The 23,215-nt window shown below is 41.7% G+C and overlaps 1 protein-coding gene across 1 annotated transcript in view; it reads left to right on the top strand.

Moving 5' to 3' along the window:
- Positions 1-22,215, top strand: part of BMAL2 (basic helix-loop-helix ARNT like 2) — a 61,993-nt gene extending 39,778 nt beyond the window's left edge. Inside the window, exons 12-16 of the mRNA XM_073317364.2 lie at positions 717-775; positions 3,568-3,676; positions 15,013-15,100; positions 18,131-18,239; positions 19,228-22,215. Of these exons, the coding sequence (XP_073173465.1) occupies positions 717-775; positions 3,568-3,676; positions 15,013-15,100; positions 18,131-18,239; positions 19,228-19,364 (502 nt within the window). The 3' untranslated portion in view covers positions 19,365-22,215. The remainder of the gene's footprint in view (positions 1-716; positions 776-3,567; positions 3,677-15,012; positions 15,101-18,130; positions 18,240-19,227) is intronic.
- Positions 22,216-23,215: the final 1,000 nt, after the last annotated feature.

Below are 23,215 nucleotides of genomic sequence, written 5' to 3'. Positions count from 1 at the left end.
CTTGACGGCTCCATTCTGCTAGATGTTATCTTGTTCTTTGGTTCTCCCATTCTTGAGGCTGTTGGGTGGATTCCAGTCTGCCCTCCGGGGGTCCTCTGGTTATTTCCAGTTGTCGCCTTCTTCAGCCGATGGACACTGGATTCTGAGGCTGTCACCTCCCTGATCATTCAGTTATTATCCACACCAAGCATCCATCCACATACATCCTCTGTCTCTATTTTAATCACAATTGTTAATACAACAAAAGGGCGGGGAGTCTCTGGGTGCTGTTTCTGTTGTTAGAGTATTGCTTTGAGAGCAGACTCTGTCTTAGAATGTACTAATGCAATTAGCAGCTTGCAAGTTTCACACACAGAGGGAGAGAAACAGTACCAAAAACCAAGAGACCTCTTAATTAGTAATACCCTGGAATTTAAACTATGGGGAATCAAGCTCATTTGTGATTTTAATACAGAACTTCTTTAATATGATCCAACAATGCCACAGAAAGTGGGATTGTCCTGGCACAAAGCAATAACACACAGAGCATTCCTATTTAGCAGTAGGAATTCAGTTTTTCTGGTGAAAAAGGATCAAACATATATAACTTTGTCATGTGCCCAGAATTGTGACATGTTTTACTCGGTTTCATGTACTACTTTCATTCAAATACCAAGTATACTATGTATTGTGTTTTAAATTTTACTGATTTTTTTTCTATGCCCTTAAATTCTAAGGGGTCACAATGAGTCGGGAGACGAAGCATTACTACCCTGTAGTTCCCAGTCCTCAGAAGGCAAGTACAGTTTTTAGGTCACAAAATGTTATCGTCGTAGTGTGTACATTTCTTACAAGATCATTCCATAAGCGATTAGTATATAGTATTGGAATAATCTGGGTCCTGTGACCATCTGATCCAAGTGGGTTGTGTGAGGAAAATAAGCTTTCTCAAAGCCAATACAAAGCTCTGTACTTAAACATAGCATCTTTAGCTCCTGTAGCTCACTGCGTCCCTTTGTGATCCAAGGTATCATGATTATTTGCCTGGTCTCCCTTATTCACCTTCTCCTAAACTTGTGTATTCAGCTAGGCAGAATGGTACACTGCTAACACATAGCAAGTTCAAAAGAAAAGATGAATGGTTCATTCTGAGTTTAATCATGATAATATTTGTTTAATATTAGTTGGTATTATAATGTTGGGATGTTTACGCGTACCCAATTATGAATGTAGGATGGTACTGACAGATTTATCTCGGTGTTTATATGCTGTAAATAGAATCGGTTGTCTACCTGCTTCCTTACTTGCTATGTCATCTAGCCACAGACCTTTTCTTTTTCACTCATCCTCTTTTAGCTGGGCTTTGTACGCAGATAATTAAAAAAAAATTTTTTTTAAAGTAAAACGAAAAAAACAATCTAACGCTATTGGCACTCTTGATAGGAAACACAGCACAGACAGTATGATTATTTATATTTAAATGTTTGTGTTTTTTCAAGAAAAAGGAGGGTTAGAGTTACAGAACCTGCAAGGTTTATAAAAGGTGACTTTAAAAGAAACCACAATTTTTAAACATTCCTTTGCAGTTTGGTAAACTGCAGCACAGTACATGTGTAGAAAAACGTGAAATTGATGATAAGCAGGATGGATAAAAATCAGTGCTTTAAAAATCACATTAAAATCAGTTTTTTATTTAAATGTAGCCTTTTAAAAAAACATTTAAAATTAAATTTTAAATTATGACAATTTATGTTTAAGGCCTAAATTTATTATAATTTATGAAGATAATGTAAATTTTAAAAAATTAAGCAGTACATATTTGCTGCCGAAGTTTTAAAAAAAGTAAAACCACTGAACTGGTGGAAGTCACTGGCAATGCACCTGGAACCAGAGTTTGCTGAAATGCTAAGTCAGCTTTTGACAAAAGTAGGAAACAAAAACAAAAAAAAGCTGCAGGAGTAAAAAGAATTCAGGCAGAAGTCCAGCAGCAGAGTGGGGGGCTATCCTGTTTGTTGTACTGAATGCAACATGTATGATTACCTGCCTTGTGGGCGGGTGGCATATGTGTGCATTCAGTGCTGGGGGTTGTGGCCCGCAGAGACCAGGTACGGTCATTGTATAAATCCATGGTATGCCCACACCTTGAATACTGTGTGCAGTTCTGGTCACCCCATTTCAAAATGATGTATTAGAATTGGACAGGGTATAGAGAAGGACAACAAAAATGATTAAAGGTATGGAACATGTGGAGGTATTAAAAAGACTAGGACTTTTCAGCTTGGAAAAGAGATGAATAAGGGGGGATATGATGGAGGTCTGTAAAATCATGAGTGGTGTGGAGAAAGTGAATAAGCAAGCGGTATTTACTCCTTCACATAATACAAGAACCAGGTATCACCCAATTAAATTGTTAGGCAGCAGGTTTAAAACAAACAGAAGTATTTTCTCACCAATGCACAGTCAACCTTTTGGAACTTGTTTCCAAAAGTATAACTGGATTAAAAAAGGAATTAGATAAGTTCATGGAGGATAGGTCAATCAGTCGCTGTTAGCCAAGATGGTCAGGGATGCAGCCCCATGTTCTGGGTGTCTGTAGCCTCTGACAGCCAGTAGCTGGGACTGGATGACAGGGGATGGATCACTCAATAATTGCCCTGTTTTGTTCATTCCCTCTGAAGCATCTGGTATTAGTTGCTGTCAGACAGGATACTAGGCTAGATATACCATTGTACTGACCCAGTATGGCCATTTTTGAGAGTCTTGTGCAAGTGCAAAGAGAATATTTTCATTTCAGTTTATTTAACCAGTTCAGTTAAATGGCAGTCTTGAAGAACATGGTGACCAGAAACAATGTGTTCAATTCACTAACTACAGATACTACTTCCTTTGTTTAATAAATCAGTGAGTTTTAGATGCAAAACACATTCTGATAAACATTGTAAAACTTTTTTCTTAGGTATCTAGCACATTTAGCTAATAAAAAAATTAATTTAATTTTAATTTTCATCACACAGAGCTTGACACAAATTACAAGTAAAAAATCAACATGTAATAAGTGCATTGTTCACTATTTTCTAACATAAATAAAAGGTGTAAAAATTAAGAATCTGAATAGATGTAAATTAAACTATAATAGATTAAATAATCTTGTGTAGATACATTGTATCTTCTTGGTTACCAAAAAAGAAGCACCAAAGTTAGTGTAAACGCTATATTTTATTTCACATCAATGTGTTTTAATGGTTATTAATTAATGAGAATTAACCTTTCTTTAGGAAAATAACTAAAAAATACAAATGCAAAATGATTGCCAATTTAAATCATGATTTAAGTGGTCCACCCTGATTGTAAATGAAATGCAATAGTTTCACTGGTGAAGCTTAGTAAAATGCGAAGATAAGTGAACAATGAAAATCAATTAGATTTATAAAATTCTCTCTAAGTTGTTAGTAACACGAGTAAGGAATCTGTTTTAGGTAAATAAGAGGTTAAAGGTTGAGAAGAGATGGGTTAATTGTTTCCTGCTGTATAGTGAAAATATTTTAACATTTAATGAACTTCAACTTAGTTTTCATTTTGTAATTGTAGATACTTCAAAGCAGTCTTTTCCCAGTGTACCTGGGATGTCCTCTGGAACAATACTTGGTGCTGGAAGCATAGGAACTGAGATTGCAAATGAAGTAATGAACTTAGAAAGGTAATGAAAATTGAAATTGTATTTTAAGCTTTTAAGCAAAGAAGAGTAGAATGTGATGGGAGAAGCATAAGTAATTGGGAATTCACTAGTGTACTGCTTTTATTTTATCTTATCATATATGAGTAGGTGTTTTTTGGTTCAGCATTGGTACACTGCCTCAGGAGAGACCAAGTATAGCAACCTAACCTGAGATTCTTCATGACAGTGCAGAGCACTGACCTGATAACTATCTTAGTAGTATGCTAGTCATTCTTTATTTTAAAAAGTTTGCTTATTCACCCAGATTTCTAAAAATTGTATTATTCTGGATTTGTCACATCTTCACTTTAATTAAATTAGAACAGATACCTGGGGACTAGAAATAATCTTACCTTCAAATGGCCTCTGCCTGTTCATACTTAAGAGATGTGCCATCAGTGCAGCTCTAATGTGGAACCTTCTTGTAGCAGTGCCTGTTGGAAAGCCTTAGAGCCCATCCCTCTACTCACTGTTCCCGAATATTGTGAGGGTGAGGTTCTAAAAGGTGGTCTGGCATTCCAGCCTCCTCAGTTCCTTTCAAGCACAGTTGCAGCCAGACCATGAACCTCACCAAGTCATTCCGACTGGGAATCATCGACTCAAAACTCAGTTCCTTGACTAGCTCTGTTAATATAGAATTAACCATTTAAATAAAAGTTCTTCTAAATAAATAGAGTTTTTAAATTCATTTTAGTCTATTCCTGTGCCTCAGCATAAATCCACAGATCCAAAAGAGAAAAGACTAAGATTTAAGAGGTGTGTCTCTTCTCCTGCTATGTTACCAGCTTCATACACCCATGCAAGGTATTTGACTTAGATCGGAGAAGGTATTCTCCATCTTGCTGTGCCATATGGCACACCTTCACACTTATAACTCATAAGGTATGTGAAAACCAGCTCCAAATATTCTGGAATTACTTCTCCAGGAAGCCTTAATGGCAAAGTCTTCTGGTTCCAGATTTTTAGAATCCATGAGTACAGATAGGCCTGCTTCAGCCCCAGCTCCTTCAAGGATTCAAAAGAGTATACAATCCTGTCCCAATTACCGACCCCCCATTACTGCGGTAAAATCTAGCATCACCGTACCAAAGGATCTGCAGCCATCAGATCTAACCGTTCAGCAAGATGGGTTCCTGCAAGTGTTGACCTTTGATGGGAGAACCAAGCTTTAGAAATGCAATCGCTGGGATCCAGCACCTTCTGTTCTGAGCAAAAGAAATGGTGCACCCGTTGGCTTCTGTTAGCAGACCAGTCTGTACACCAGGGCCCTCTCAGATCCCATGGCCTCAATTCCAAGACCTTCGGAGCCCAAACCAAAAATAAAGGATCCCAGTGACAATAAATCTGGAAAGAAAGGTCATACCCCAATGTAACAAGCATATCTATTTCTCCTCTCCTCCCCCCAACCCCACCCCCCAAAATAATGGCCAAAAAGGCTCCAGACACAACTTCAGACTCCTCAATGTTGGGCCACCACTGCAGTAATGAAAGCAGATAAGTTCATAAATCAGTTCCAGAACCATACTCTGCAGTGAGAACCATACTTTGAGCCAAAGGCCACCCCGGTTCAGGGATCCTCTGGGCAGAAAGGAAAGGGAATCTAAAATGTATATTATATATGTTGGGTATCCCTCCTGCATCTTCCCCACTGGGGAAAAAAAGTAGAAATCCCTCCTCCAAGTTACAGGTTTCCCCTGAAGTGTTGCTACATTCCTCAGGACATCTACAGGGTCCCTAGGGAAGCTTGCTTCGCCATTTTCTGTACTATACTTACCAAGACTAATACTCTCTCAAGTTTGAATTCTCTCTCATCTGCATTGGGATCCACAGTCTGAAGACTCGGGCCAGTACAGACCTGTTAACTTGCCACCTTTTTTTCTCCTGTGGAGTGGCTCAGATACACTAGAAGACATTAAACTGACACAACGTACAGATAATTTAGACAAACAGAATACCCTTATCCAACAGGGATATTAGGATTACTCATAAGGGCATTTTGTGCCAAAAAACTAAAAATTCTGCACTCAATATTTTAAAACCTTGCAAAATTGTGCAGAATTTTAATTTGTCAATAAATAAATGCAGAGGGTCCAGCATGGCAGTGGGGAGCACAGGCCACTGGTTGTACAAAGGTGGGAGATCACCCTGCAGCTTCCCCACCCCCAGGACACAGACTCAGTGGTGAGGTTGCACCCAACCATGACATAGCACAAGGCCTGGGACTACCCCAGAAACACCCTGGGGCCTTGCTCCTTTGCGCTTGGTGCACCATGTGTGGGGCTGGCAAGCTCAACCGGGCAGGATCTAAGTGTGGACGGCCTCAGTGTGAGGGGGATCCAGGTGTGGGTGAGAGGATTCTATATGGGACAGTCTGGGGGCAGGAAGCTCAGTGGGGGGTTTAGGTGTGTGGGGGGATCTGGATGCACAGAGGCTCATGGGGGGGGGGTCCAGATGCAGGGGCAATGGGACTCTGTAGGGGCTTCCAGGTGAAAGCAGTTGGGGCTCAGTGGAGGGGTCTGGGTGCTGGGGCAGTGGGAGTCTGGGTGCAGCTAGTTGGGGGTCAGTGGCATGGGGGTCTGGATGTGGGGGCTAATGGGGATGGGGCTCATCAGGGTGGGGGTTTGAGTGCAGGGAGCTCAGGGTGGGTTGGTCTGGAGGCAGGAGGTCTGGGGGCAGGGGGCTCCAGATGCAGGGGTTGAGGTTCAGTGGGGTGGGGGTCCGGTATGGAGGGTTCGGGAGGTTCTGGATGTACAGGGTGAGGATTGGCAGAGGTGTCTGGGTATGGTAGGTCCAGATGCACAGGGATTGGGCGGATGGGAGAGCAACTCCCTATTCAGTGCCCCCTGCCCCCCCCTTCAGCTGAGGAGCGATGGGGGCAGGAAGCAAGGAAGGATGCTGAGCTTTCTGCAGCTGGGGAAGGTCTCTGGGAGTGGGTCTGACACAGCCTCAGCCACTCTGTGCAGAGGAAGAGGAAATCCTGTCCTCCCCTGCCTCCAGCCCAGCCAGAACTAGCAGCTGATTCTGGCTCAGGGTAGGAGCCACTGGCTGGGGTGTCCACAGCCCTGTGGTGATTTACTGGTCCGCCGGCTGCTCTGGGTGCCTAAAACGATGTACCTGCACAGCTAGGGAGCGTTGCGTAACTTCTCTTGCAGCTTCCCTTTGCTTTCCTGTCAGCAAAGAAATCTGTGGTGGACATGAATTCTGCACACGCATAGTGGTGCATAATTCCCCTAGGAGTATAGGATGGAGAATCCGACGCTGAATACTGGCAAGAATGGAATATACCACCTTGGGTTAGATGACCTTGTGACATTGCACTCCACATGCTTTATGCAAGTATGCTTGGAATGTGAATATAATGTAACTGGAATATGCTTTATGCAAAAGGTCTCTTGTAAGGTATCATTACAAAACTTACAATCTACTGAGTGTGTTCATCCTATTTGTCTGTATGTATCATTCTTGTATTTAATCCTAGAAATATGAAGTTAACTTTGAGGTCCTATTGTAATTATGCAAAGTGTGGGCCATTAATGGTGGTTTAGAATCTTGATGGCTCCCATTGACTAGGACAATTGGCTGTAGATGATTTATTTACCTGCAAGCCTTCTTGTGGATATGGGGGCCAGCCTGTGGGTAATGAAGAATGAGGTCTTAGTGACATGTGACCATGTCACCTGATACTGGAACCCATCTTAAACCTAGTGCTTTTCCATTTAGAAGGAGGGGTGGGAACCCAGAGAGACAAAGGATTCCCGCCTTGGGCCAAAGCTATAAAGCGGGTAGAACAGAACAAAGGGGCATCAATCATGAGAAATCCCCTAGTTACCACCTAAGCTGGAACTAACAAAAACTGTACCGGGGAAAGGATTGGGCCCAGACTAAGAAGGAGTCTAGTCTGTGAAAGAAGCTTATTGGAACATCTCTGAGGATGATTTACACCTGTATTCAGTTTCTTAAATGTATTAGGCTTAGACTTGTGTGTGTTGTTTTATTTTGCTTGGTAACTTACTTTGTTCTGTCTGTCATTACTTGAAACCACTTAGATCCTACTTTTTATACTTAATAAAATCAGTTCTGTTTATTAATTAACCCAGAGTTAGTAATTGCTCCCCCAAGTAGTAAACAGCTGTGCATATCTCTCTATCTGTGTTCGAGAGGGTGGACAATTTGAGTTTACCCTGTATAAGCTTTATACAGAGCAAAACAGATTCAATTGGGGTTTAGTCTACCAGAAAGACTGAATACTGGGTGTTGGGAAAGTCCCTGTTAACTGAGAAGCCCCTGGGCTAAGTGAATCTTAGTTTCTGTGAACTGCAGGGGGGCATGACCTCTTGGTCATGTGCTGTAGCTGACTGGTGTGTCTAGATCCACAATATGGGAGTGGAGGGAAGACTTCTCTGGCAGGGGGGTTTGTTCGCAGTGGTATCCCAGCACATCTAGTGACAGTCTTGAGGGAGTTTCTGTGACCAAACTCGTCACAGACCTTACTGGCCTTTGCCTAGCTATTAAAAGGATGCTGACCAGTCCCATCTTTACAAAGATCCTCTCTCCTCAGAGGGAACAGGGTAAACTTTGCGCATTGGATCGAACTCATCTGGATCAGTCTGCACCTCCACTTCAGAGGGACCCTTGTCCAATGTTAGTCCCTGATATCTTTTCAGAAGATGAACCAGAAGGTGTCACCAAATTCCAGAACACTGGCATGGAACCAGTCAACCAGTGTCTCCTGATATATAAAAGTACAACTGAGTTCAAAAAAGAATGAGATAAGTTCATGGAGGATAGGTCCATCAGTGGCTATTAGCCAAGATCGTCAGGGATAAACCACATGATCTGGGTGTGCCTAAATCTCTGAATGCCAAAAGCTGTGACTGAATGACAGTGGATGGATCACTCTATAATAAATTGTCCTGTTCTGTTCATTCCCTCTGAAGCATCTGGTACCATTCACTGTGGGAAGATGATCCTGGGCTAGATAGACCATTGGTCTGACCCAGCGTGGCCATTCTTATGTGGGGTCATCTTCTCTGTCAGAAGATGATGCTCAGTTACATTAACTAGTAGAAAGAATGGCTACAGTGTAGAAAATATTCACAGTGGAAGAGACTTCTCATCCTGTGTTTGTTATTTTGGAATCTCCTTCCAGCGGTAAAATCACACTCCTCATTTTGGAACCATTATTGCAGCTAGCCAAGCTTATATGGTCAAATCCTGCAACTGGTCAAGTAATGTCTTGATAAACTTTTCTACTTACTATATGTACTATATGAAATATATGGACTTTTCCCACAAACATCCAGCTCCCAGTTCACTGGTAGTTGCTGCTGTTTCCTAAAGAACGAAAGGACAGGCATATTTTAGCCCATCCAGCCAAAAAAGAAAAAAGCTCGATGCCCTCAGCAGAAAAAGTCTTCTCTTCAGGGTCCGTGGATGTTGGGGTTTCTAATCATCAAGTTGTGATGTCCAGCTACCAGTACTATCTGTGGGAGAAGGTGGCTATTTTTGCCACATCTCTTCCTGAAGACTAGTAAAAGCTGGTGGAAGTCCTGAGCCATATTTGACCCCTGAGACACAGCAGCCAGGGCAGTGGTGTCAGCTGTTGCATTAAAGCAGCATTCATGGCTGAGATCATCTGACCTTCACCAGAAATATAAGAACACATATGGAAGACCTTGCCTTTTAAGGAGATAGTCTGTTTGGTACAAGATCAGATGCAGTCTTAGAAAAATCTGAATGACACTAGATCTACAGCTAGATCTCTTGAGATCTACTAACCATTGTTAAGGGGCTTATTCCTTCACCCACTTCCCTGGTCATTCTCGCATGAACAGAGAGCAACAATACCCGAAGTCCAAAGGCGCAAACAATTCGATGTTTATTGGGGTGAACTTCCAGCAAGCATGATTCCAGTTTCCTTCCTTAAATGTCCCCCTTCCCAGCTCTGACACCACGGAGCCTTACCTGTGTCCCTGTTCCCATTCCCCCCCTTAGCAAAACATGATTCCAATTCCCCATCCCCATTCCCTGTTCCCTTCCTCCACCCACACCCACCACTTCCTGATTGACTGCAGACTATATAGTAAAACTTGAGTTCTGCTTAGCTCTACCTTATCCAATCATTTTACTGAAATTTAACTAACCAATCCTAAAATATTGTAACATGATTATTTAACCAATTATATCCCACCACCTTAATTAGTTTACACCCAGCAAAATTAATTATACAGCAGACAGGAACAATCACAGAACCAGACAGAGATTATGCAGACAAACAATAGAGAAATGGGGACTACGGTGATAGAACAACACAGAAATGAGGATTTCACATCCCAGCTATTGATAAGTGAGTTCTTGCCAGACAGGATGCTATCAAACTAAGTTTCCTTCTACAGTTTCTAGGCACTTCCCTTTCTGTGGAGGCGAGAGGCATTATCAGGACAGGATTGTATTCCTAATAGCCCAATAGCACTTTATTTCAATGTGACTAGTTTGGAATGTGAGGATGTGACCATTCGCTTCCCAGCTTATTGCTGCCTCTGTTGCTTAGCCATAGGCCTTAGCCTAAGAACAGGGCCTCAGACTGTCACAGTCAGAGAAGGCCCTTACACCGGCAGACAGTGATTTTGAGTCTTTCTTTTATACCTCTATAACTGGCTAAGTGATAAGAATACACCTAAATTCTTAGAGTATAGGCCTTTGCCAACAGGCCTGAATATCTATATCCTAACAACCATCAAGAAGAAGAACTGGTATTCCAGCCTTTAAATAACAATACCCTTCCTCCTCATTCTATTACATGCGTAGGACGCATGTTGTTGCCAGAAGAGGCGGACCACTGTGGAACTAGAGTGATCATTGGCAGGGGAAGTTAAAGAAGAAAGAGCTGCTACACCACGCCCAGCTATGAGGGGATGCTCCAGTTGTAAGTTTGCTCTTCTACATAGGTGAAGAGTGCAGACAGAACAGTCAGCTCTCAAATAAGGAGAAAGTGAGAAGGGTCACTGGTGCATAGGAAAAAGGAAAGAAAAAAGAGGGAGGAGTTAGTATATACTGAGGCCTTCTTGAAAGGGTTACTCTCCCACTGTGGAGCATGGAGGGACATTATGTGGTTGCCAGATTTCATGGGTTTGTTTCAGGAAAAGACTAAGCACCCAAAGCAGACTCAGGCACTGTTGTAGTTCCTGGAGAACCAACAGTTGCAGTGGGAGGTGCAGTTTGGATCTACAGAGTGACTGTTCTTATTGGAGAAGGAGCAACAAACCTCCTGGAGAGCCTGAGAAAGGAAGCACTCAGTAGCCACAGGCATAGGGTAAAGAAAAATTATTTGGGAGCCAGGAGTGCCGAGGACCAGCCAGGGTCGTGTGCTATGCTGGTGGGCAGGAAAGGCCTTCCCCTAGGTGTATCATGACACACAGGCTTGCTCTGGGGGGAAAAGCATGGAAATAACTGAAAAGGCTTGGCCAAATCATGGGTAAGGAGATTTTTGGTATGGTAGTGGGGCATTTAAACAGGCACTGCCCTCAAGGAAAAGTGAGCTGCAGCTAGAGAGAGAATGGGGCCTGAGCAATGGGGAAGAGAAGGAGTGGCTGTCCTGCAGTGCCAGTATAATGGTTGCAGGTAAAACAGGTGTGGCTGTGGCCCTGACAGCTAACTAAGCCCTATTAGTAGGAGGCTCGAGGGAACACAGAGGTGTACTACCCCTGCAACAAATTGGGTGGAAGTTGAGGTAAATACAGAGTCTGAACAATATGTTTGTATGTCAGGGTTCCCTCCCCACTCTGAACTCTGGGGTGCAGATGTGGAGTCCCACATGAAAGACCGCCCTCAGCTTGTTTCTACCAGCTTAGATTAAAAACTTCCCCAAGCCACAAATTCTTCCTTGTCCCTGGACGGTATTGCTGCCACCACCAAGTGAGTTAGACAAAGATTCAGGAAAAGGACAACTTGGAGTTCCTGTTTCCCCAAAATATCCCCCTAAGCCCCTTCACCCCCTTTCCTGGGGAGGCTTGAGAAAAATATACCAACCAAATAGGTAAACAAGGTGAGCACAGACCAGACCCTTGGGTTTTTATGACACTAAAAACAAATCAGGTTCTTAAAAGCAGAACTTTATTATAAAGAAAAAAGTAAAAGAAGCACCTCTGTAAAATCAGGATGGAAGGTAATTTTACAGGGTAATAAGATTTAAAACACCCTCTAGGCAAAACTTTTAAGGTTACAAGAAAACAGGAATAAACCTCCCTCTTAGCATAGGGAAAATTCACAAGCTAAAACAAAAGATAATCTAACGCATTTCCTTGCTTTACTTATAATTTCTGTAATCTTAGATGCTTATTTCAGGTAGGGTTTTAGGAGAGGTTTTTTTCCTGCCTGGTCCCTCTCTCTGTCCCGATAGAGCACACACAGAGAGCACAAACAAAACCTCCCCCCACAGATTTGAAAGGATCTTCCTCCCTTATTGGTCCTTTTGGTCAGGTGCCAACCAGGTTATTTCAGCTTTTTAACCCCTTACAGGTAAAGGAGGGATTTTATGCTACCCTTAGCTGTAGATTTATGAGAGTGCAGATACAGATCACTGCCCCTAATAAAACATGGTTGACACCACCACCACCCTCCCGCTCCGCATCAGCGACTTGAGGGCTGGGTGAAAAAGCCAGAGGCCTTGGTGGTGGAAGCACCTAAGGGGGTTGGGACTGAGGATGTGGTGTTGAAGGCAGCAAGTCTAAGAGGAAAACTAGAAACAGTAGAGAAGTCCTTGTGGGAGCCCTGAAGAGAGAGAGGTGGGAGCTGAAGAGAAGTTTAGGTTGGAGTTTCAGATAGTGCTCCTGGAAGATGAGAAGGGGGGATGCACAGGTGGATAATAGGCACAATTAAAGAAGGCTCCTCCCCAAGGCAAAAAGACCTTGTACCAGGCAGTGTACAGTCTTGAGGGGTAGTGTGATGAATACCCCATCCTCAGTTTGAAAGGGTTAATGTGGGCTTGAGAGGCCAATTAACTCACCTGCTTGTACCTGGGTGGTGAGCGAAGCCTAATTCAAGATGAAGCCCTGCTGGGAAAGAGCTGGGTGGGGCTATAAAAGTAGGAGGTCCCCAGCAGAAGGGGCCTGCAGGGAGAAAGGGAAAGGAACCCTGCAGTCCCTCTCTTGGTAGTAAAGAACTGAAGTGCAGGAGTTGGCACAGAGAAAGTTGTGGTGGAACTGACTAGAGCTGGGATGTCCCATTAGGTAGAAGGCTCATGCAGGGCCCTGAGGTAAAGGGGAAGATCTGGCCCAACCAGGGAGAGGCCAAACCCAAGAGCAGGAGGGTGATCCTGGAGGATTTGGGCAGAGGTAGAACTCCTAGATGGAAGGACCTTGGGAGTGGAATACTGCATGGAGCCTGTTTGCAGGAGCCCTGACATGAGAGTTGTGGTGGATCTGCAACACTGCCAAGGGCAGGAACCAAACACTCAGGGAGAAGCCCTGGGGGGCATTGCTCATTACAAGAGCCCAGAAAGGGGCTTGGAAAAAAGGCTATGGGTAGGAAGAAGTCCACAGAGGCAGCAGAAAAGGTCTCACTGAGCAGACCTCAGCTGCTGATTACAGGGTCCTTGGATTGGAACCCAGTGTAGTAGGAGGGCCTGGATTCCCTGAGCAGTCACTTGGGAAGGTGACGGGAGGCCCCTAAGAAGGGATTAAAGACAACTGAAAGCCCTGAGTGCAGGAATGTAGCAATGGTGGGATCCAGAGTTGAGGGTCAAAGACCAGATGTAATGATTGGGACTATTTGTTGGACTTTTTATGAGTCTGAAATGGGTAGAAATAAAACATGATCTGCTTGGAGGGCTGAGTTTCAAGAAGATGATGACTGCTGCGGGACCAAAGCAATCATCAGCAGGGGGCATTAGAGAAGAAAAAGCTCCCCCAGCACCAGCTGTGAGCAGGTGCTCCAACAATGAGTCCATTCTTCTACACACCTCCATCAGTCCATCCAGACATTGATCTGGTAAAACTGCATACTTTGGCTGCCAAGAGGGCAATAGCCTTCTACTTAAATGGTTCTCAGAAATTTAGAAAGTCAACAAAGCTTTAATTTCATATGGGGGTAGTGAAAATAAAGAACAGCCAAGTACATCTCAGCATTTATGTAAGTGGGTTAGTTTTGTATAGAGGAAAGCTACAAGCAGATGTTTCTCTCCCACTGTAGTTTAGATAACACTCCAAAGGGCAAAGGTGGCTTCCATGGCATGCCTCAGGCATATCCCAGTTTTTAGAAGTAAGCAGAACTGCAACCTGAAGCTCTATTCATACTTTCACAAAGTGCTACTCCCTAGATCTAGCGTCCTGGTTGATGCTCAGTTTGGTAAGGCAGTACTACAATGATAATTCAGTTAGGACTCAGCACCTCACCCTCTAGAGACTAGTACTGCTTGTGAAACTATCCCATGAAAAATGTACAGAGACCACTCAAAGAAATGAAGGTTACTCCTTTATAACTGGTCCTCATCTAAATGGACTCTTCACATTCACACTCCCTACCCACCTTCCCCTTTTCCTCAGAGTCCTAATTGCAACTTTGAACCTGGGGAGGCTGTGGTAAGAACTGGGGCAGCTGGAGCTCCATGGCCCCCCTTTTTCGCCTCTCGTGCAGAATGTTCAGGAACAGTGAGGGGAGGCGCAGGAGAAGGCATGAGAGTGCTCCAATGCCACTGCTACAAGGTTGTTCTACCATCAGTGCTGCATCTCCAAGGCTCTCATGAGTGTATGTGCAGAGTCCATCTCAAAGAGGTAACTTTCGTTTTCCCGCCAGAATTTAAGGAAAGGATAGAACTTCATGAAATAACACTAGAAGTAAAAGCAAATATCAAGAGGACCTGTGGAGAGTCCATCCTTTTTTTTTTTTCTTTTCTTTTTCCTCCCACTCTGTTATATACCAAAATTTCTGAACAGCTGTATTCTGATATTTGGAAGCTATGTGCTCCAGAGCGAGTAGTTTTGTACTGAAGTGTTCATGACAGTTTTTCCTGAAGTCTGTTAATTTTGATAATTGAGAAAAAGCAAAAGTGGGTTCTACTAATTATCCTGTGTCATGATGATCCACTGGTTCTCTGTCTTTACCAAAATTTGGAGCAGGAAGTGTGTGAGCTATGTGACCGAATTTAAGCTTCGCTTTTGACAAAGCAGTGTTGTCTGAAGTCTCAAAGCTTATCACCTGTGGTTTTTTGGTGGGTATTGCTATGCTCTGACAAAATAAGTTTCTCATTTTAAAATGGAAGGGATTGAAGTTCATACTCAACAGTGAATGTATTGTACAACATGCATATGTATATTTTTTAGGTTACACTGTTCTCCATCTATTGGTGAGTTAAGTCCATCTGATCTTATGAGGAAATCTTCTCCAACTTTAACTCCAAAATGCAGCAATGTAAGTATATCATTAACACCAAGAACTTTCAATGAAAGGTCACTATCAAATAATTCAAAGCCTACATTTGATCTACCTTAAAACTGATTTTTGTGTGTGAATTAGTGCCAGTGCAAGGTATCTGACAATCCTGGGTATTGAAGTCTTCTGCTCACAGAAGAGGTACGACACAGGCAGCAAGAGTACAAACTTCTCTTCACTACACCACCAGTGAACCTCAGTTCAAGCCTTGAGTAACCATCCCTCAGGGCTGGGAAGACTGTTAAGGTCTTGGGGGATCTTTGCTGAGGCTACAAAAAAATGCTAGATGTGGGGAGGGTGTTTTTTGTGATGTGGACTTTTCTAAACTTGGAAATTATTTGAAACCACCACCCAGGAGCCATCAGATAGTTAAAAAATATTCACCAAGACTGAATTCAATTCAGCAATATGAAGATAAATGTCTGGTTCCTATGACCATTCCTATATACCTTTCACCCCACTCTACTGTGAAACAACTGTAATCCATTGAGGTGTATCCTCTGAATTTTAAATCTTTTTATAAAAGAGGTGGAGAAGCAGCGTATTCTATGGGTATGTCCACACTACCCGCCGGATCGGCGGGCAGCAATCGATCCAGCGGGGGTCGATTTATCGCATCTAGAGGCGATAAATCGACCCCCAAGCACTCTCCCGTCGACTCCTGTACTCCACCGCCACGAGAGGCGCAGGCGGAGTCAATGGGGGAGCGGCAGCAGTGGACTCGCTGTGGTGAAGACACCACGGTGAGTCAATCTAAGTACGTCAACTTCAGCTACGTTATTCACGTAGCTGAAGTTGCGTAACTTAGATCGATTTCTGCCCCCACCCCAGTGTAGACCAGGGCTATGAGACTCTACCCTTCTATCTAACCCAAGAGTGATGTTGACTGATGTCACAGCATGGGGGTGGGTATGCATAAAGAATCTTTTTGCAAGATTGTACAATATTGCCCTTACTGTTATCAATGTACACCATACTCCCAATCCCTTATTTCTTTCCTTCCAACAACATTGTTGTGAATCCAGTCACTGTCTTTCCACTTAAACGTACCTTATGTACTCAATCATAAGCCAGATAGTTTATAAGCCGACTCCCAACACCCCCCACCCCACCCCCTCAAGATGGATAAGTAAAAATGGCTTAGTTTTATGACCCATTCATAAGCCAACCCTATAATTCAGGGGTCAGCAAACTTTGGCTCCTGGCCCATCAGGATAAGCTGCTGGTGGGCCAAGATGGTTTGTTTCCTCGAGCGTCTGCAGGCACGCAGGTAAACTTAAGTAAACAAAATGTCCCGGGACAGCAACTGGTGGGAAAATGTTTTGTAGGGGAGAAGCTGGGGGTCAGGGAAGTAACCCCTGTGACCACTCCCTACATGACCCCTCCCCGTGTAACCCCTTTCCGCCCCACCCCTAGCCCGGGATCCGCCCCCCCTCCCATTCCATCCCTTCCCACCTTACCAGGGGCTGGCCAGGGGAGGCTGTCTGGCCCAGCTGGAGCTGCTCCAGCAGGCCAGGCGGCGCGGTCACAGCCTGCCAGCCCCTGAGCTGCAGCTGCTTCAGAGGCTGGCGGGAGAGCAGCATGGTCAGAAGTGGAGAGACTCTGGCCCCGCCTCTTCCCTTCTGGCTCTGCTGGCTGTGCTGCCTCTTCTTGCCCCCTCTGTTGGGGAGGGTGGCTGTGTCCCACCTCTCCCCTCTCTATACCCATTCATAAGCCGACCCCCTTCTCTGTTGCTTCCCTTTTTTACTAAAAAAAATTTGGCTTATGAACGAGTATATACGGTAGCTTTTCTTCTCTGATTCTGAGTTTCTTTCAACAGCGTTGTGCTACACTGATTGATTTTTTTCCCTCCTTTCTCCCTCTTTAATATCTGATGTCCATTCCACCCATGGATTACTGTAGGTCTGTCCTTCTCAGAACTGATTGGCTCATAGATATTGAACTACCCTCTAATTAGTTTCAGAGTAGCAGCCGTGTTTTTCTGTATTCGCAAGAAGAAAAGGAGTACTTGTGGCACCTTAGAGATTAACACATTTGTTTGAGCATAAGCTTTCGTGAGCTACAGCTCACTTCATCGAATGCATTCAGTGGAGAGGAAAAAAAAATGAATGCATCCGATGAAGAGAGCTGAAGCTCACGAAAGCTTATGCTCAAATAAATTTGTTAGCCTCTAAGGTGCCACAAGTCCTCCTGTTCTTTTTCCTCTAATTAGTGCAGCCTACGGTCATAGAACCACTCTCCAGGACTTCAGCTATATATTGTGTTTATTTAAAGGTTCTCTTTGAATGTGTCCCTTAGTGTTGTTCCTGGTTACTTCAGTGAAGTCTTGTTGTTTTCTCTTCTACTACTGTAATGTGTGCCATAGAATCCAAGATAACAGAGGGCTCAGAGAGGTACTCAGTTTAAATTACAGATATGAATGGTGCATGGACTAGGGATGAAGACAAACTTATTTTACTGGGACTCTTTTCATTTTTCTATGTGGGAAACTGCTTCCACAGCTGCAGTGGCAGAGCTATCCCTGGCTCTTGCCCCTAGGGACGGTCCCCTATAGGAAAAGTGGTTTACTGCCAAACCACCGTGGTAGATCTTGCTCTGTTATCTTGGAGGTGAAAAGACGTCAGTTTCCACTGCTGTCAACCTGGCACTCCTAGACTCCTTGTAAGCACTAAAACCCATTTAAAACCATTTTAAATCTTAGAATGCTGAACACAAGATTTAAAATACAACAGAAATACCAGCTTTTTTTAAAACAAATTTTCACAGTCCAAATAATTTAGTTTACGTATGGAAACTAACATGTGGTGGGTCTTTTTTAAAGCTAGAATGTATTTTTCATGAAAATATATTTTTATTGTTACAGTAAACTTGTAGAGATTATGGCACATGAAGTGGAAAATGGAAGCCTTGATCGTTTTTTAGACTTAGAGAGAAATTCATTAATTTGTGTGGTGGTTTTAATCAATTTATAACCTAACTTTATTATTTTCATTTTTTGTGTGCTTTCAGGTGCCAAATAAAGAGTCGATTCGGTTATGTCCTTCAGAAATGGAGGGCTTAGAGACCTTGGGGCAAAATCAGGACACTGTTTCATTCCCAAGCAATGAACCTCTTCTCAGTAAGAGCTCTTTTACTACAATTCATGACTTATCCTTTAAAGAAAACTCTGTTAACGGTTGCAGCTTTATCACAAGGTAGTATAGTAGGTGTGTTCAAAAATGCTGCCAGTTTTGAGAGATTATCATGGTTCCTATTATAATTATACCCCATGATAGCAGAGAGAGCCTGAGTAGAAGTTTACTGTCTGTTCTCTTGCTCTCCACTACTCACAAATAGACTGCTTCACAGTTCTTCCTTCCAAAAATAGGAGCTGTGCAGGATTAAGGGAACTGAATATAATCTGCCATGATGTACAGACCCTCCATGTAAAAAGTATGAATGCTTGTGTATGTAGAGCTGAGAGAAACATTAACATTTTGCAATACAGGTTGAAATTTTGAAGTTGTTTCCATTTCATATGGTCTGAGACTGACCCGTTTTTCTTTTATATTGAAATTTTGTTTTCTATCAAAAACTGAGATTTTGGTAAATACAAAATTCTGGAATGTTTTAAAATAAAAATGTGGAAAACATTGTGAAAAATGAAAACAATGTCTTTTGAAATTTTGATTATTTAAAATAAGGCCATTTTTTTAAACCAAGAAGAAAAAAATTGATCAGCTCTTCTTTTGTGTGCTGTGACAGGTGAGTTTCCCACTTCAGTGTCGTGAACTGGAATAAAATTTTCTGCTTAAGTGGTGTGGCGTGAAGTTTGCCAGTTAACTGGCATGAATTGAAATTTGTCATTTTATTAGCATGAAGTTTAAGGTATGCCTTTGGAGTGGCATAAGTTTAGTCCCAGAATCAAGTTACCTATTTTTTTGACTAAGTGTCTCTCCTGAATCCAAACCTTGCTTCAATTTACCCATCTTTGAACACATGTAAGAATGTAAAGTGCCCTTTGTCTTCAAGGACAGCTGCTGTTTTAAAAGTAAGTTTGTTTGGAAAGTGACCTTGTTCTGTAAGTTTTTGTGCTGCATAAATAGTGTTCTTTACTTATTTCCTAGGTGACAGTTGCCAGTTGGATTTTGATGCAGTGTGTGAAAATGATGACACTGCCATGGCTTCACTCATGAATTACTTGGAAGCTGAAGGAGGCCTCGGGGATCCAACAGAACTCAGTGATATACAATGGGCTTCCTAGTGGTTCTTTTTTATACAAATGAGAAGAATGTAAAATTCTGTAATGCACAACAACCACACATCCTCAAGTACTGTATTGGTAATTTTTAAGGCTTTATTTTAATTCATATTTACTATCTGTATATTTGCTAAGACTTTTATGCTTTGTTCACAAAGAAATGGCTTGTTCTGCACATATGGAAAAAATGTGATTTTTTTCATGACCAACAACCTCAAAATTTTTTTGCTCCATTATCTAACTAGAGTGCTTACAAGTCATGGTTATATTTTTGCTAAAAAGCTTTAACCCAAAGATACCGTACAATGTATAGGAATAACTGTGTTAATCTGAATGTTTTAATACTTTTTAAAGAAAGCTTTTATTTGTAATTTTCTTCTACGAATTGGGTGGAAAAGTGTATTATTTATACGTCACTTCTGTAGGACTTTCTCTACTTGCGCAGTTTGAGATATGTTTGTTTTTGTACCTCTATGCTTTCTTTGAAAATATGGTTTCCACACTGCAAAATTGTAAGATAAAGTACTATAGTACAAAAGGGGACACTACATTTTAAAATTCTTTGCCCTTTCTAAAAGTATTGTGTGCAATTTTTGTAGTCAAGTAAAAACAATAGTCTTTGAGAGTTCTGGACAAACAATGTTAAACATTGTCCCACAGCACAAATGTGACAGGTGCAGAAGGAGAGAAACAAAATAGTTTAATACAAAGTATTATTTAAATATATTAGTAGAGGACAGAACACACAATCAAAGTAGTAATATTGTAACTGTAATAAAGCAATTTGGTCACTATAGTTCAGGGGATATTATTGCCTTGGAAATATGTTATAGAACAGTGGATGTCAACCTCTTTTCATTTGCAGTTCCCTAAAAAAATTTGAATGAAGGGATAGATGGATCCCTTTGGAAATCTTAGACATAGTCTATGGACCTCCAGGGGTCCACGGACCATAAGTTGAAACCACTGTTATAGAGCATAGCTATTTAAAGAGAGCAGATATAAAATTAGTTAATATAATCTTACATCTGGAGAAAAGTGAGAATTGAGGAGCTGGAGATTTTAAAAAGTAATAAAGTGGGATTAAGACTAGTCAGAAGTGGTAAAGTATGTTTGACCTTAATGGCTTTTTCCTGCTTAATGTCTTATGTAAATACAGTTTTGCAAGCTTTGCTCACCAATATTAGGTGTCTAAGGTTGAGGTCTTAAACACTGAGGCATCCAAAATCACTAGCCACTTTTGAAAGAATCCTGGCCTTTATCTCTATCTATTAATTGAGACTGTTGAAACTACATTTGAGTTATGTAACTACACAAAATAGTAGGAGAAACGTACGTGTGTGTGTGTGTGTGTATTGGCAATAGGTGGTTCGCAAGTGGCAATATGGGGTATGCACTGAATTGATTTCTCCAAAATACAAGTACTATAAAAGGTATTATATAAAAGAGTATTCTATTACTTAATACTAGCTGCAAATACTTTTTTTGTGCTACTACAATCCTTTAATATATAATTGATGTATTTCGCATTCTTATTTCTAATATTATAATCTTCTTGCAAAACATGTGATCCAGTGACCCTTGAGTGCAGCACCCTTAATATGTTGTATTAAAACAATATGGTATTAGTATCCAGGTACGGATGTGTTACCTCGTACATTGTATGTGCAGATAAATGAGTGCGTCAGTCAAAGGATTATGCCATATATGCTCCCCCCCCCCGCCCCAAATTCATGAAATGAAAGAAAAGCATTGAAAATGTTTGAGATGTGTAGACCTTTCATTTTAGAATATTTTTTACAATTTGAAAACACAGGTTCACTTTGTAAGCAGTATGTCTTCTAAATGTAAAATTATTAATATTTTAACGGAAGAGATTGCAGATGATGTACACATATGCCTAACATTAAAGGTGATGGTTGACACTTGGCAGACTGCCGATGCATCTAGATAAGAGTGTAGAATGGTGTATAGAAAATTTCCTAGGATATTTCAAGAAAAAGTACTAAGTAATTACCCTAAATAGCCACTAGATGTCAAACTTCCTCTGTTTGACAATAATTTGACTCTGAAAGGTGGGATACTATAATCTTCTTCTGTGATGCATTAACTCCTATACTTAACTGGGACAGCTGTATACCTTATAGACATTAGAGAAGATTACTGAGATGTCTGAAATGTATATATTTCCAACCCTGGGGACAATAATATCTGATATAATTTTACTGCTAGAGCTGAATTTGGCCCTTGGTATGGAGCAACACAGAAAATCAGGACTCTTTTTCAGAATGGTGATCAGATTCTATTTTTATAACTGTTTCTGAAAGATGGATTCTAATTATTACTTTAACTGTAGGGAAAGCTATGAAACACAATGGCTGTTTTCCTTATTCTGCATTTACTAATTGAACATTTAAAGTAAAAATAAATTCTAATTAAAACAAGTTCTATAGGTAACCCAGAGAAATAAACAGTTTAAAACCAGATTGTTCAAAGAAGAGTCCAGATGCTCCCATGCAAGAATGGAGTATTGATTCTTACAAGAGATGATATTACCATGCATAATCAAACCACTGTTTTGGGATTCCTCCCAGATTACTCCTGGAAAACCTTTTTTTACCTTAGAGGCAAACCTATTGTAGAACTAGTTTTGTTCCGCTAGTTTGCTGAGCCCTTTGTAATCAGCAACCTGTACAGTAAGTATGTCTGTTAGCTGCTTTATTGAACCCTTTCTGTTTGCAAAACCCCATTTGTCAAGCCTGCTGATTTCACACTATTCTACATTGTACAATGTCTTTTGTAAATATTTATGATGATGAACGGAGAGGGGAAATTAAAATATATTTTATACAAATTTGAGGTAATTATGTGTGTTTGTTTAAAGCCCGGTGTTTTTATTGTGGATGTGGTAGCAGTATAATAGTTAAGATTGTGCCGGGATTTCTATTTTAATAGGGGTGAAAAGGGGGTCTCTAAAAGTCTGTGTTTGGAGTCTGAAGATCAATTTAATGAGCTGCTTGAACAGTCCGTGGCAGTGTTTGGTGAGGGAAAAATGTTAGTTCTGATGGTTTGAAAAAGTACCGCTTGCCCAAATCTTGGCTTATGTCCGACATTTTCTTCAAATCTCCTTTTTTAAACGTAGAGCAATGTGATGTATGAAATTAAATGGGCGGGGGGGAGTTCAATTTATTTGTAACAAAGTTTCTTAAAAGTGGTAATGTTTTGTATAAACAGCAATTGAAGGTTTAAAAAAGTTAGTGTTTGAATGTTGAAAATGATATGTTACTGGTCAAGGTAACCATTGTTACTGATGACCTAACTCCTATGCTCCTTTTGTTGGCACAATGTTGCTGAAGACACACACTATACACAGAGGGTTTAGAATGACACAAAGTATCGGACATATGGCTTACTACCACACTACAAGACTTCAGAAGATGGCATTGTCACTCTTGCTAATATAATTTGGCCCTCCATCCTCAGGTAACAGTAGACCATGGATTGTGGTTTGAGAGTCTACTCGTACCTCTGACCTGTTTCTTGAGCTCAAGCACTAGATACATTTAGGTCCAATCCCTGCAAACATGTATGGGGATTTGAACACTTGTGGATTTCTGCAACTCTGGACAGTCTTCCCCAGATAGGGTGTGTAACCCAAATTAACTATGTGTGGGATTTATTTTTTTTTTGATTGGGGGCTAGATGATGTCTAATGATGATCCCCAGTCAGATCATCGGTGGGAGAATGAACCCACCACTTCAAGGTTTAAAAGCCCGTGCTGCCAATTACTAGGGCCATTAGCTTAATGGCAGAAGCAGACTCATAAACCTCCAGGTGGTCAGCGGCTTTAACG

This window comes from Lepidochelys kempii, chromosome 1, assembly GCF_965140285.1.
Source record: "Lepidochelys kempii isolate rLepKem1 chromosome 1, rLepKem1.hap1, whole genome shotgun sequence".
Taxonomy (NCBI): Eukaryota; Metazoa; Chordata; order Testudines; family Cheloniidae; genus Lepidochelys; species Lepidochelys kempii.
The sequence above is the reverse complement of the archived record's forward strand: the minus strand, read 5'-3'. Positions and strand labels throughout refer to the sequence as shown.